Raw genomic sequence first — 17,270 nt, 5'->3', positions numbered from 1 at the left:
TGATGTAAATTTGTGTTGATATATCAATTTCTGTTGTATTAACAAACCTGAAAGACACCCAATTCTTTTGTTTTCATTCATTCAAAAAGATATATCTACGTAAAAAGCCATTTTTCTCTCACATCCCATTACCCCTTGTGTAGAAGTCACGTGTCTATCCATCTTCTAACTAATTATGCAACAACTGTTCTATAAATGCTGACAACAACATGGAAAACATTACTTAAAATACAATGTATACATACAACTGGCACTGGTATCATAAGGATAAGAAAACAATTGAAGCAAATTTAATATGTTATAATAAGAATAAAATGGTTTAGGATCGGAAAAGATTTGATTAAAATCTATATCAAATGTAATTTTGAAGTCTGGTCTGTTAACACCTCATTTTATTTTTCTCTTCGAATATGTCATCTTAGTATTTAAGTAAATTTTGTGTTTTAAAACTATTTTGGTAAGTGAAATCTATTGCATTTTGACATAGATTATTAGACTTATCCAAATTGTCTAGAATGATAGAATAAAAAATAGTTAAAACATAAGATATAAAACTTTGTAAAGAACGGAACAGAACATAATTTTATTTTGGATTTGTACATTGTGCATCATCACTACAATATAAATACACAAATTGTAAAGATGTCACGTTTCTATTTAACAAATAATATAGGATTTAATACATAGTATTGAATTACATGTAAAGCTGGAGAATGAACAAAAAAAAGGATTAAGAGAATATTATATCCACACTTATAAAACAATTTGTTATGCAGAGTATACAACAAATCAATTGAATTTTTAGTATAAATTTGTAACAAAGTTCAGTTGTTAGTACTAACAATAATGTTCCTGATTCTAATCGATTCTCTCAAATACTTAGCTAGATTAGTAAGTATAATTTTATTATTTGAAGATATCAGTTCAATAGATTTACACATTGATCATGGACGACATTTGTAATAATATCGTTTCACATATATTTTTCCTTTTGTCAACATAGCATGGGCATATCAAAACAAAATGGTATTCGTCTTCTAAATTCATAGTATTACAACATAAACAATATCTTTCACTCCTTGGGATTCTATTTTGACCATATCTACCCGTTTGTACTCCTAGTGTATGTGCAGACATTTTAATTCTTGTGATGTAAAATCTAAGATCATTTGGTAATATGTTAAGATAGTTTTCGTATGAATATAATTCTTTACAATTTTTATAAAGTTCTAAAACAGAATTATTTTCTACAGATGAATGCCATATTTGTATATAATTATCAATAACTCTTTGTTTAAATATTTATATTATTTTCAAAAAACTTCAACGTATTCTGATAAACCATACATATCTCGCATTTCTTTAACATTTGATATCCAGTTTTTTTTTACCTTTACAACAATCAGATAAACTTAATTCATATGTTTTCCGTAAAATTATATCGTCAGTATTTATCAATTTGCACCAAAACTTAATTATTCTTACTACAATGGGTAACGGCCGAGTTCGCCGTATATACGAACATTGCATGTATTGGCTCTAACATTTAAAATTATTTTACAATATTTCATGTGAATACGCTCAATTATCTTTTGAACCTACAAAAGAATCAAATAATTGGCATAATAATTTGGGTTTTAAATCCATGTCTTCTGTTAAGAAGTAAAAGTAATGTATAAAGTTCCAGTAACAACTTCCTCATTAATAAGTAATAGTTTAAGCTTGATTACACCCAATTGGATACGCTGTCTATTTTCATATAACATGCTGGAATATTATCATTTCGCTTAGAAATGCATTATGTATTACAAAAAACGCTTGTTTACATCAAATTAACATATTATTTGATTTAATTATGATTTCCACAATTCATAAAACATGCCAACTCTTTTAAATAAGTCAAATTTAACATTTTAAAAATATCCTTAGATTTTCGTGATTTTGGTCACAACACGCTTCCGTAGAAATTTCTTTTTTACATAACGTGTGCATATACATTTTTTTTTAAATACTCAATAAGATGTGTGGTTAATTCTGTGTCATTTTAGATAATTGTACAAAAGAAAACAATGTAGAACAGTGAGTAAATGATAAACTCTCTGTTAATGATTACTTCTTTCAAAATTGTACTTAAAATTAAAATCGCGAAATATTTTTTTTAATTGTATGACACATTTTGTCATCTGCATATTCGATTGATTGGTGGTCAATTATATCTATCTACTGACATATTTTTCACTAAAATTTATACAGAAGAATATAAAAATTAATAAAATCACTCACCTTTGCACTAGGAATGCTTGAATTGAAGTAACTTCAGATCTTTCAAGGAAAATATAATAAAAGTGACGTCACCGAACGTGCATAACATTTAAGTATGGTGTAATTTAAGGGACACATTTAAATATCGATTTTTACTAAATCTTTATGGTCGATTTTTCAGGATTCTGCAAGGAGATTTTTTGAGGACTTTTTTCTCAAAATAAAGATAATGTTTATCTTTTATTTAATCGTGAAAACATTTGTGAAGGAATTAGTTTTACCATAATTTCTATTATGACTGGCCTATTAAAGCTCACTCGATGAACTCGATAAATTAATAGCTAAAACATAATCATTGTTCTTTTTACAGAGTGGGGAGGAATGTTTTTGCGGAAATGAAATAAGGGTTTCTTTAAAGTCATCACATTGTACATACGAATGTGAAGGTAATTCGGATGAATACTGCGGTGGTGATTGGAAAATCATGATATACGACACACAGTGTAACTATTTCTTTGATACATTTACCCGAAAAAGAATATTGTAAATGCGAATATATTTAAAATCTATCTAATAACAAAATTTTTAGAGAAGTAGGTCAAAATATATTGTACATTTTATTTCTAAGTTAGAATACATTTTAATAAAAATGAAAAGATTAAAGTTCATGGTTGAAGCGAAATCATTTTGACAACAAAACGGTATTTTTCTAACATCAAATTTCCTAATTACAACTTTATTACTCCTGAAGTTATTTCGTTTATGCCTTATACATGTAATATAATATTTTCAAGCCAATAAAAACAATTTGTGATTAATCATTTAACGGTTTAAATTTTCTAAACGATTCATTGCCTTACATTATATATATTCAAAAAGCAAATGAAAATACGTCGACAACACCATCAAGAGAAAAAGGTGTGAGTAGACATCACGTGACTGAGACAAGCAAAAGTAACAGTCCACAGTCGAGTGTAACACACGTGACTGAGACTACCAAAAGTACCAGTCCACAGTCGAGTGTAATTCACGTGACTGAGACAAGCAAAAGTACCAGTCCACAGTCGAGTGTAAATCACGCGACTACGATTAGCAAAAGTACCAGTCCACAGTCGAGTGTGAATCACGTGACTGAGACAAGCAAAAGTACCAGTCCACAGTCGAGTGTAAATCACGTGACAGAGACTATCAATAGTACCAGTCAACAGTCGAGTGTGAATCACGCGACTGAGACTAGCAGAAGTACCAGTCAAAAGCCAGCAACAAATCATGATACTTTATCTACACTTGAACCAGTGAGGAAAACGAACACAGGTTCGAAGTACTTTTCCTCGAATTATTAATGATAAAAATTGTTCGTTCACTATTTGATATTCCAACGCGTTATCATTACAACATTTTCAATATATATGTAAACTGTCTTTTATCAAAATAAACAAAATGGTATAATCTGTCCAAAGAACATAGGAAATTGAACACTAATTTCACTAATAATAATGACCAGACTGTAAAGCCAGTATCAGTTATTCAAAAGCAGACTATTTGTAAATTTAATATAATCACATATTATAATTATTAAATTGGTTTCTCATTCAAATTTATTATGTTACAATATTATGTTACAATTACGACAACAATTATAAGATTTGTACAGAACAGATAAAAACGCTTTATTAGGAGTTTATAACTCCTGGGTATAAGTTATAAACTCATAATTAGGCTTTTTTAACCTAACTCCTAATTAGATTTTCTTATCTTCCGTAGGAGTTATAAAGTCCTAATTAGGCTTATTTATCCTATGTAGGAGTTATAAACTCTTAGTTAGGCTTTTTTATCCTACGTATGAGTTATTAACTCCTAATTAGGCTTTTTATATTTTACGTAGGAGTTAAAAACTCCTAATTAGGCTTTTTTATCCTACGTAGGAGTTATAAACTCCTTATTAGGCTTTTTTATCCTACGTGTGAATTATAAACTCCTAATTAGGCTATCTCCGACGTAGGTGTTTTCATTTTTTATAGAACATGTTAAATTGGCACCAGGACGCTTCCGTATAAAATCCCTAAATTAATTACTATTTAGTAATAAGCGTTACTATAATAACACTTCTGATGAATATATGCTGTGTAATGTAACAGTTATCATGTTCTGTCTACACGTTTTACAGGCGATGACAAAACTCCTGTTTCCTATTTGTATATTTTATTGCCAGTGGGAATTGTCGTTATAGCGGTGACATTGGTTATAATTTTCTGTAAGAGTCGGTAAGTAAAACTTCCAAATTATTTCCCCAAGTCATTTAGGGGAAGAATACGTTCCCCGACACAAATTATGGTAAAGATAAATTTAACTCACAAGTGTTCTGCGCGTTGATTGGTCACTACCCTCTTTAACCTCAACCTTCCCCAAACAATCTAAACTGCAGTGTGTTTTTACATGTAACTATTTATGTTTTCTTTCAGTTCCTTCATCCATACATAAATCATTTATTGTCTAAACATTATTTTCGTAAGGAATAATGACAACAACGACTAAATAGGAGTGACCAATACTGGACAAAGCGTTAATTTATCGTTCATTAACTCAAACACACATTAGTTTTATGATAAAAAATAACCCAGTATTGCGTCGAATGACCAATACACCTATACAAAAATCTCTCTAGCTCATGAAAAGGAAATACTTTTCTCTTTCCTAACATATGCATACCGGCTTTCTTGGAAAAATAAACACTTTCTAAACAAAAAATCGTCAGAATTATCATGATTTGAAGCTGTTAAATAATAATCTAGACAACGAACAGGACAAAATCAGTTTCTTTTTTAGCTATACAAACTGAAGCACCGGCGTAAAAGTCTTAGAATATCTCAATTTTAATTTAATACAATCGTCCTCACATACAATATCCGATCTTTTTAAAGAAACTACTTCGCAAAAAACCGTAAAAACTTTAAACGGACATGGCTACAAAACGTTTGTTTATTTGTCAAGGTATTAATTATTTTCTCAATGTTGGTTTTATTAAAAGGTTTTTTCAGACTGATGTTTCATTCCTCATCATGCCTTCTGCAACATAACTCACAAGTCTTGAGCTGCACGAATCTTTAAAACCACTTTGCTTATGAGAAAACGAAATGCCATACAAACTTGAATTTAACTTGGATTCAGATCGAATATCACTCTGCATATGGGAAATATTCAATGACACTGTATAATCACTAAAAGGGACGGGAATAAAAATCATATTTTTGACACCACACGCAAAATTTTTGAAGTAAACTTCGTAACTCTTTAAAGTGTTTTTGGCTTTTGCATTTTTACAAACAAATTTAATGTTTTTTTGTGAGCTGATTCCAAATCAGGATGAACATTTAAATAATCTATGTCCCTCCAAAATCCAATTGTGAATATATCTGCAAAATGTATAAACAAAAATCAAATAAGTGCAAAACTTAATAATAAAGTTTACAATATTAAATTTTTTTAACGACTCAAAATGAAATTTCGCGAACAGCATCTATTCTTAATCCGGAAGAACCGAAGAGAATTGGCCAAAAAGATGAACTTGACCATTTGGGAACGACAAGAGTAGCACGTGCGCGACAATATAACACGTGCAAAATTGCTTTAGAAACTAGGTATACTGGAGGGACCAGCCAATTATAACTTGAGCCCCAGTCTTGAGTAAAAGAATCGACAGCTTCAGTGTCATCATCCATGAACAGAATGTTAAATCTTAATGTCTTGCAATTTTTAGAAGTTGCGAAACAGTCAGTATCGTGAGGTCCCCGCATAGAATCATGTACTAAAAAAATGCCCTTGACACTCCCCAATCGTCGGTTTTTGAAAACTCACTATTATCATCAGCAACTGTATTATATATTCTTGGAACCCACTGGATTTTTAAATCCACATTGTATTGTATGCAAGTGTTAAAAATTTGTACAGCCTCGTTTTGTATATCGATTTTTGTACTTCCGCTTTGAACAATGTAAACAAATGAATGCGAATCAGAAAACCATTTTACTGATTTACCTTGTAACAGGTGCCTGTCTGCGTTCAAAGCTAGCCGAACAGCTTTACGTTCTCTGAAAGTTGAACTTTTAAGCATTAACTACGCGACCAGACTGAATGAAAAGCGCTATTTCTACAATTAACAATGTAAGCGCCAGCAGCTGTATCTGAAACATCGGAATAAACCAATGTTTCGACAGGAACGTTTCCGAACAAACGCCTGATATTATATTTCTCAATATTGTTTAACCAGAAATTTATTTCCTGTAAACATAGATGACCGTGATCTAATATAAAACGACATTCCCACAAAGCTATACTCTCAATTAATATATACATAAACCGTGTCATTAATCTACAAATTACCGAAAACTGGTTTCATAAAAACGACATTCCCGGCGCACTGTGCTAAAATACGTGAGGACACTAAGTGCTGGTGATCTAAAATGAAATGTAAAAGACTTAAACAATCTGTATTCCTCCTATCTGGTATTCTTATAGAAAAATTAACACTATCCCAAAAAATACCAATTCATTCTAAACGTTGAATCGGTACCCATATTGATGTTTCTTCATTAATAACAAAACCTGCTTTTACCAAACTGTTTTTGACAAACTTACCATCTGATAAAGAACTGTCGTAAGAGGAATTGGTACCCCACCCGTCATCAAGGTACATAACCATTTTAATGTCGTTGTCCTCCAAAATTTAACTGTTTCACGTAGCACCTTAGAAAAATTAAACCGGAAGTACTTCCGCTAAACGGAAGCACTGTAAAGCAGTAGAATTTCCCTTTCACAGAAAATCCAGGGAGGGAAAATATCAATATGATGATATCCCTCACTAAGATCAAATTTACAACAAAAAGAGCCCATTTCAAAATATTCTTAACCAATTTTCCAGTCTTCAAAAGAAAAATTATCCGTCCATAAACACAAATTGATTACCCTCAAAGTTAAAATAATCTTTTCTTACCCTGTTTATTAATATAAACTGTAAGAGGGTTAACAGTATGTGGCTTAAAAGGTGTTTCGATCTCGCAACGTTTCTTTACATGCTCAAATACAGCAGATTCTACAAAATCTGAATTGTCTATAACAGTTTTGCTATTCTTGGAAAAAGAAGACGCAGGAACGCTAATAAACGGCAATTGGTCACCAAAAGATATTGTATCTAACATTTCTTGATAAGCGCCAATTAACTTCCAAAATTCAATATGTGTTCTTAATCTGCATTTAACATTTTTTACAATTTTAATGTCCGGCGAAAAATGACTTTCTTCATACTAAAAAAGTCCTTATCTAACAAATAATAAAAAATACCCTCATCATTTATCGATTGGCTTGAAGTCTGCAACTGCTGAGGCTGAGGCCGCAGACGGCTTGGCGTAGTAGTACCTGACTCGACGTTGACTTACGGCGGCTCGACATTCTGAGCGGAAATGACCTCACTAACCACATGCGAAGCACATGTCTTTTCCGGTACTGTGGCGTTGGGAACGAAAGGAATAAGCTGGAACTCCCCAAGACGGATCTCGACGTAAAGAATCCAACTGAACAGCATTATCGGAGTTGTTGCGAGAAAAAGAAGAATTAACATTCTTATAAGGATGATAAGACGAACTAGAACCAGGTTTGGAAGCCTTAAGCTTTTTGACGGCCCTGGCTTCAGCTTGCCTGAGTTTCTTTTCATCTTCGCTGTCTGAGCCTAATTGGGGCTTCTCGTACCGTTGCACGGTAAGCCAGCCCCCCGGAATTATCTGCCACTTGAATAAGCTTATTTCTATGCTCCAACTTTGAGCTCATACTGTCAACAATGTCAAGCTAGACACGTTGTAAACGTTGTTTACGTAAAGCTTCCAAACCTTCTAAAATATCGGAATTAAATGCATGCTGTTTATTATTCGAATCCTTTTTCAAATTCACAGTTTTCTTGTTCTGAGGAGATTGATTAATATCAATTAAGTCGTTCTTAAAATCTTTTAACCGAGAGTCAAGTAAAGTTTTAAATAGCGAAAACGCTTTTATAGCTGAATTCCCCGAGAACTTACCGTCTTCTCCTGGTAATGAAGCTCCAGCATTTTCTATCTCGCTGTCTGACATGTATACTTAGTCGTGTAGACTTGATCTTAACTGTTTACCAGTATTGCGTCGAATGACCAATACACCTATAAAACTGCTTTACGTATACTGCATGGCTTACTGACCATAACCATATAAGGTAAAAATCGGATAACGTACGAATATTAACGAACAAAAATAAATATATATATGATTGTGATACATTTCATCCATACTTTTCTAAAAGGTACATATTATAGAAATAACAAAAAACTTATATTTCAAGAAGTTGTGCAATGTTTGGTATATCTACACGATAAACGAGCTACTCTATGAATATCTGCCGTCTAATTAGAAAGACTTTTTTCCAATTACCAAATCGGATCCTCTTTCTCAAACGTATCTAAAGGCCTTTGCCAAAGAAAATCTAACTCAGAACACTGGAAATAAGGAAACAAATGTGTTGATTAAGTCTACAAAAATGAATTTTACAATATTCTATTCAACATTGTGTAAAGAAAGTAAACATTTCCGAAAGGCGATAAAAACAATTTTTTACAGTAATGATTATGATAAAAATGTTATTTTCATTTTACCACTTTTACATCCGAGATTTGTGCGCCATGTATCAGCGAGAATAGTTCCCAGATGCATTTCTTACCGTCCTTATCTTAAAGCTCAGTATATCACAAATTACCAAAGTTAGATTTGCCGAAGTTCGACGGAAATGTCCTTGACTGGTGTTCATTCTGGGATTCTTACGAGTCTGCTATACACACGAATGTTTCACTTAGCGGAGTACAGAAATTCAATTACTTGAAGTCGTGTCTTAAAAATGAAGCTTTGCAAACAATAGCTGGATTTGCCTTAACTAATGTTAATTATGAACAGGCTATTTCATTGTTACATGAGAGATATGGTCAAAAGGACAGAATTATACAAACTTACATGAAAGCATTACTAGAAGTTCCAGCACCCAGGTACACTATACAGAGTGTTAGAAAATTCTATGATACAACAGAGACATATATCAGAGCATTAGCTTCACTGAATCAGAATGAGACCACATACGGTTCACTACTTACACCGGTTATCCTTCAAAAACTACCGCCAGAGGTCAGAACAAACATTACACGTGCGCACGGGATACAGTCGTGGTCTTTGCGTGAATTGATGAAATGTATACTGAATGAAATCAATATTTTAGACGCTGGAAATTTGCTGAATACCCCTCAAGACTTCATTCCTACAGCAACTTTTTTAACAAAATCTGATTCCAGAAAGCCGGAAAGAAAAAATACATCTATACCAGGCAATTTACGACAACATAGACAGAGATGTGCGTTTTGTAAGGGAGAGCACTCTTGTATAGACTGTGTAAAATTTAAAGATCGTGAACAGAGAATGAAGATAGTGAAGGAAAGAAGGCTATGTTTTAATTGTCTGGGAAACCACAAGATTACAGACTGTAAGTCTAAATTCAAGTGTAAAATATGCTCACGCAGACATCATACTAGTATTTGTGGAGTAGAAAAAGAAGCCAAATCTACAGATAAGTATCCTGTTATCAACAATGAGAAAAAGAACTCCACTTCGGTATTACATTCTGCTCACTCTACCACACCAGGTCCTGTATTATTAAAGACAGCAGTTTCCATGATAACCTCAAAAAGTACCTCCATTTCTGCCAATATCCTATTTGATGAAGGTTCCCAGAGTTCATTTATAAATGAACACCTAGCCCAAAAATTACAATTGGAGCCCAACGGAAGTGAAACTTTATACATGTCGGGTTTCGGAGACACAGAGCGTCGCGTGCGACATTTAAGTAGAGCAACCGTGTATTTAGAAACACCAGAAGAAAATATTCCCATAAAGGTTTTGATTATTCCTGAAATTTCCACGCCTCTGAAATCTCATCACAAACATGCTGGTCACCTTACTTATCTGAAAGGGCTCAAACTCACACACCCAGTTTCAGGAGATGAAGATTTTGATATCGAGATTCTTATTGGTGCTGATCATTACTGGGACGTAGTACAAGATAAAGTTATCAGAGGTGACGGGCCTACAGCTACACTGTCTAAAATCGGATACCTTCTATCAGGACCATTGAAAACTGATCCTGAAATACATTCCACATCGATCCCCATCTGTAAAATTAACGTTATGACTGTGATTACGCATAATGAACTTAAAGTAGAGCATCTTAAGATAAAAGAGTCGGTCGGAGAAGGATATAAGCCAAACCAACAATTATGCTACGAAAAAACACGCGAATATTCAGAAAATAGCATTACGTACAGTAAAGAAAATTATGTTGACAATTTACCACAGAAAGATGACCACTACATTATATCACGAAACGAACATATAAGTAGACCCAGAACTATGCCCCACCATCCTGTGAGAAAAGACTCGGAAAAAATATGTGTTATAAATGACCGCACACTTATCTATACATTCATGTACACAGATCTCATAGACCCATCTCATCTACTATACAGACGCAGGATTACCTCCCCTATTTACCCAGACGACAGAGAACTCACAACAAGGGGATTAAATGAGCCTGTCGAGGAACTGTACATACTCATAGATGCAACGCTTGAACGTTTCTTTTCAAGATGGAAACACAAACACCTAACCTTGTTACGAGAGTCTCACTAAAACTGAAGTAACATTGTACACGTGATTCACGTGCATTTGCCGGCACCAATTTTTCGCGCATGCCTTTAAAATATAAAGTGACAATTGCAATGCGTTTTATATAATCAGTGAAACTTTACCGGTTAATTGCAATAAGAGTATAATAACAATGATTTGAAACTAATTGCAATAGTGGTTTACTATCAGAGACAGTTGATGAATTTAATTGATCGGTCGAACTTGTAATTTAATTCACTAGATATATCTGATTTCAAAGTTTCTAAGTTACAATACTTCATTTCATTGAATTCAGTTTGTACAATTATTATTTTATTTAATATGATCTTGAACAAGCATTGTGGCTCCCGGAGTGTTACGTACACATGTATGTGCCAATATTAGCGTAACGTTTAGCGTTACGCGCCATTTTATACGTTATTGTATTGACGTCATTATATGGGTTGACTTCCGGTAATCAGAAATAAAACAACGTTATTGAAGAACCAGTGCAATCTTTTGATTATTTAGTGTTTACAGTTTTTTTTCAGTCTTAAGGCAGCTGGAAAATGCTGCTTCAGATTGAATGACAATATTATACAAATCCTTCAAATGTTTGGAGATACCTTATTTCAGAGAAATGAGTGACATTTTGATCAATCCTTTTTAGCTCACCTGAGCTTGCTCAGGGTGAGCTTTTAGGATCGTTGAATGTTCGTCGTCCGTGGTCCGTCCACACTTGTTCGTTAACACTCTAGTGGTCACATTTTTGCCTCAATCATCATCAAACTTTGTCAGGATGCTTGTCTAGTTGATAGCTCGGATGAGTTCCAACATGGGTTATCTCGGTCACTGGAGCTTAAAATAGAAAAAACTTGTTAACACTCTAACGGTCACATTTTTGCCTCAATCATCATCAAACAAGTTTGTTTGAACATGGGTCATCTCGGCTGAAAAACTAGGTCACTGGAACTAAAAATAGAAATACCTTGTTAACACTCTAGTGGTCACAATTTTGACTCAATTATCATCAAATTTGGTCAGGATGCTTGTCTAGGTAATTGCTCGGATAAGTCCGAACATTGGTCATCTCGCATGAAAAACTAGGTCACCGGAGCTAAAAATAGAAAAATCTTAGTAACACTCTAGTGGCTACTGTTTTGATCCAAGGATCCTGGAAATTGAGTCTGAAAGTTTGTTTTGATAATTTCTAGGTCAAGTTCGAATATGGATCACCTGGGTAAAAAACTAGGTCACACTGCTCAAATATGGATAATCCTTGTTAACACTCTAGTGGTCACATTTTTGACTCATCTGTCATAAAACTTGGTCAGAATGCTTGTCTAGGTAATTGGTCGGATGAGTTTGATGGTTCAGGTGAGCGATCTATGGCCATCATGGTCCTCTTGTTACGAATACTTGCGAAGAATTGACGTAGCTGAAATTTAGTTCCTCTCAAATCCTCATCCAAGAAATTCACTGAATAAAGTCACAACCAGAGCGCAAGGGAGAGAACTAGATCATTACGTTTTCTGAAGTCTATAAAGATTACTCAAAACATTTTTGGTAATTTGTTACAATTATTCAAATAATACTCATTTGCCACATAGAAGAATAAACGTTTACTTCCTTTGCTCTGTTTGATAAAATTAGAGTGAATTAGTATTGTGTATGGAAGTTTACTGTGTTTACATTTAACTACTTTAACGACACTATGTTTAGCCTACTTAAACTTCTAACATTCTCTTAATCCATTATTAAGATATTTTTAAACACATGTTTGAGATTTCTCAAGAATTAAAAAAAATGTGGATATCTGAGGCATAATGTGCTTTTAATTTAATTTTATCATCCTTAAAGGGGCAATAAAATTATTTCATTAGTCCGATTGATATGTCTTTCAGTCGGGTAATTCGTAGAAAACTCCAGCGGTCACATTGTTGTTCCTCACACGCGGATACCTGGGGATTACATATCTACTTCTTATTGAAATCATTTCCCTAACATTTGTTACCAAGATTTTGAAGATGTTGGAGTGGTGGCGAGTCGCATACCTTTACTAAACATAAATTTATCTTTTTTGTTCGTTTTTAAATGAAAGAAATCTTATCATGATATTTAAACGCATACTTTATGAAATAATTGTTTAGGAAAGGTTGGAGGTTAGTGACCATCAAAGCGCCAAACACCTGCGGTCTAACCTAAATTAGTTTAAATATGTTCATTTTTATTCTATTGTGAAACAAATTTTGAAACTTGCTTTACCAAAATTCTACATTTCGTCTTAGAACCAAGAAGTAATTTTATCATTTGAATGTAACATAGCCATTGCTTCCCTGAAATGTTGCCTTATTGATAAATGATGCTTTATCTGAATTTAGATTAAAATAAACAGTCCATCATGGAACAGTATAAGTAGAGTAACAGCATTATGTTTACGTTCCATGAGAAAGTAGGTAACCATTTACTTTTTGCATATAACATATATTATTAACTTACATGTTTACAGGCTCCGTTGTAAGAAAGATTCCGATCCAGTAGCTTCCAATAGTGTGGTGTACGCTGCACCATACAGCACGGCATACCTTACTCCTGTACATGAAACCGAACTTGAGCATACAAGTGAAATGAGATCTGGGAATGTTAATGATGCCAACATTGGTAATGACGTTTATGACAGAGCTGGAAATTATACAGGAGAATCGGAGGATTATAATGTGATCAACCTCAGATCAAATAATAAGACTGTTCACAATGATTCATATGACACTTTGCAGGAACATAATGCTTGCTCGCCAGGTGACAGTAATACGATCTACAATAAACTAAAATTGTTTAACAGTGGGAATCAAAATAAAAGTGAGCTATTGTATGATCAAACGGATAAAGGATCGTTAGAGAGTAATGCTAAGAGACACTCGGTACACAATGATACAGAATTAGTCCAAGGATTCGATGAAGATAAGAAAAAAAGTGTTAAAGACAACATTTATGCTAATGAAGATGGGTATAGTAATTGACACTAATTTAAAATAGAGTTTCGACTCCGTTGTTAAAATATACCACAGTGATTTAATGTCAAAGACTTTTACCACTCGGTTTACGAACGCCCCTATCAATAACAATAGCAAAGTAACTATAAAACAGCAACAAGTTACCAATGTTCATGTCAAACAATGGTTCAGCTGTTTTATTTTGATAGCAAACTTGATCATGAAATGGAATGATGTAACAATCGTTAATGAAAAAGTAACACCACCATGTCCTGTATAACAAGTATGATATCTAACCAATTAATTGTAATTATACCAACATCATTATTGATATCTCTCCTAATAAAACGCTTTTTAATTATGATAATTTTGGCAACTCTTGTAACAGTACCGTTTACAAAATAGACAAAAATACTAACCCAATAGAACAAAATTGAAATCAAAATTATAAATATGTCAGCTACTATTTTCCATCCAGAAATTTTACTTTCCATTTTTCTTATTATATCAAAACACTTTCCAATGTAAATTTAAATATTGCAAGCTTTTCTTATATAAACGTATTAGTAAATGACAGGATAATCCTGTCAACGAGAAATAAAATCACATTAAACAACATTATTTTATTTCTGTCAACGCTTCTACCGTCAAATGCTTTGTATAAAAAACGTAAACCATTACAAATATCAGTCTTTATAAAAGCAACCATTTCTTTTCATTCTAATGCTGAGAGAAATACTAAGATATGTTATTGTTAAAAAAGTGGGGGTGATAATGTAATTTCTTAAAATACTCGTTACTGACAAAACATATTTAAGAAAATTTCTTATGGTCATATGAGTTTTTGATGATAAAAGTAAAACTAAAAAATTATCCCCACGAAAAAAAATGAAATTTCCCCTTAAAATGGAAAAGGGGACCATAGTATCGCCTTAAAATTTTGAACTATTTTTTGTTTGAATTTTTTAAAAGGTTTACGTTTATAGATATTTTATAGGGTAAAACTTTTTTAACGCCAAAATAAAAAAAACCCTGTCACGGTTTTTACAATTTTAAGACCAAATTTGGAAAAATCTAAAGAAGTTCAGCAATATTGAGGTATATACATGTTTTTGTTATGATAATTGATATGTTATGCACATTGCACTGTATAGAGTAGGATGCCCCCAACCTACATATACCAATTGACGAGGATAATAAATAACATGGAACAAAAAATGATATAAAGATAATAACGTCATTAAGACGATGATTGCACAGACAGAATAATCAAGGTACTTTTTAAAAATTGAAATTTAAGAACGTTTATGCAAAGTTACCAAGGTATAAAATACATTGGTACAGAACAAATGTTAATCTTTATGAAAAGGGTTATAGTTTTATGTATAAAATAGTGAAAAACAGAATCCCTAAAGAAAGCCCAACACGGCAAAATTGTAAAATGTTGCAGGCTCGGTTTGATTGAGCCTGTTCATGGACGGTAATGGAAATTGCAAGTTACTGTCCACGCCCCCTAGCACCGGCTTAAGCAGAATTCAACATTTAAAATGGTGAAATTTTGGATTTTGAAACATCCGCAGACGTGTTCATACGGCGGTTATCATGGAACCTTCAATGTGACACAGGAGTGTCATTCCATGAAAAGCGGCGTATGGTCCCCAAGTCGACTATCAATTGAAAAAAGGTGTTTTATTACATTCGGTCCTTTGAAAATAAAGAAAGACAACTCTGGTCTGAATAAGTTCTAAAATGTAAGTAGAGTTACCTCCTGTTACGCTCTATACAGTCGAACTATTGTGAAATTAAGAACAATTCGTTTTACAAAGGAATTAAAACGTCAACATAAATATATGTTATGCAAGTGGCAATACAGGAATGTTTCATTAAAAAATATAATGAAATACATTAAAAGGCAACGATTCAATAAAATACCACAGACGCATCAAACTTTCTTTTGTAACGTGTATGCAATTATTGTAAACGTGTATGCAATTATTGAGGTTGAGGTTGAAATGACAGGGCCCTGGTTGCTTGCTAACTTCACTGTTTATATAAAGTAGTAATAGAAATTTCAGAGCTTTTATGCACCGTACATATTAATCATTGTAAATTTATAGAGTGTCATAGACCATAAGCTAAAAATAGTAACATTTATTACAGTACAACAAGATATTGCATATTTATATACATAACGCAACGCGCTGACTTTAGTTTTGTAAGATCGTTCCTTTTTTTCATGAGATTATAGAAGCTATCGATACGTGAATATTATAGATCATTATCATGATCTGTTATCGTATCTCCTTTTCATTAAAGATAGCAACCAAAATGTTTGCTCTATAGTTTTCAAGAAAACCAGATAACTTTCTATCGTTAATGATTGTCATATTACAAACATATTAGAACTGTTACCACTTAAACATTTACAAAGTAATCAACAAGAACAAGAGCCCGGTTTAAGCCGGGTGATGCTCCCCGAATAGGTTTTGGACACAGGAAAGTACACCTCTTGTAGTTTCAGAGTTATGTCCCTGGAAAAAGTTCAAAGTGCAATAATTCCAAAATTAGGAAAGGCAGAGTTACTGTTTCTTTCCACTGCACTTCTAATCACTGTTATCTATCAACTTACAAAGTTTCTTGTTGATATCTCTTATGGTGTCCGAGTTATGTTCCGGACAAATTCAAAATGTAAAAATAAACAAATTGCAATAACTCCAGAATTAGGCAATTGCAATAACTCCAGATAGTAAATTGCTTTAAGAATGATGGTGCATGCAGGAAAGTATTGCTAAACAGATAGAAACCTACTTAAAATAGCAGAACTGGAGCGATATATTCTATTGGAAGCAATATTATTTTTTAATGTTGATAAATTTTATAAAAAATAAATCATAAATTCTATATAATGTAAATCGTATAGCTTTAAACACTTTAATATACAGGTACAATATCGGAACACTTAACATTTACAATCACGTGAATACCTGTAAAAATGGAATAACTACCGGTATTTACTTATCTAAAAAATTGATCTAGTCTGACCATTAAATAACCAACTACTTCACTTCATAGTCGTGATTCTATTTAAGTGCCCAGTCATAACAAATATTACAAAAAAGGAACTGGGAGTTCTTTCTCCAAATTTATATAATAATAATATCTTTATCACAAAAAGTTACAAACCCATGAGTGTTCATGGTATACAATCAATCATTTTTATAATAAATATAGGTCAATGGTGACATATAACAATTGACATATAAACAGTCTCTTAAAGTCATGTTATATTTTATT

General features: G+C 32.8%; 1 protein-coding gene across 1 annotated transcript; it reads left to right on the top strand.

The window, feature by feature from the left end:
* The first annotated feature begins 2,612 nt into the window (after window positions 1-2,612).
* LOC132748421 (uncharacterized) lies at window positions 2,613-14,831 on the top strand. Its single transcript, XM_060738031.1, has 4 exons — window positions 2,613-2,765; window positions 3,142-3,576; window positions 4,430-4,526; window positions 13,493-14,831. Exons 1-4 carry the CDS (start codon window positions 2,747-2,749, stop codon window positions 14,001-14,003), a joined length of 1,062 nt encoding a protein of 353 aa, XP_060594014.1. The 5' UTR covers window positions 2,613-2,746; the 3' UTR covers window positions 14,004-14,831.
* Window positions 14,832-17,270: the final 2,439 nt, after the last annotated feature.

This window comes from Ruditapes philippinarum, unplaced genomic scaffold (genome assembly GCF_026571515.1).
Source record: "Ruditapes philippinarum isolate M1 unplaced genomic scaffold, ASM2657151v2 ctg11131_1_1_1_1, whole genome shotgun sequence".
NCBI lineage: Eukaryota > Metazoa > Mollusca > Bivalvia > Venerida > Veneridae > Ruditapes > Ruditapes philippinarum.
This window is presented reverse-complemented; position numbering and strand designations above follow the sequence as displayed.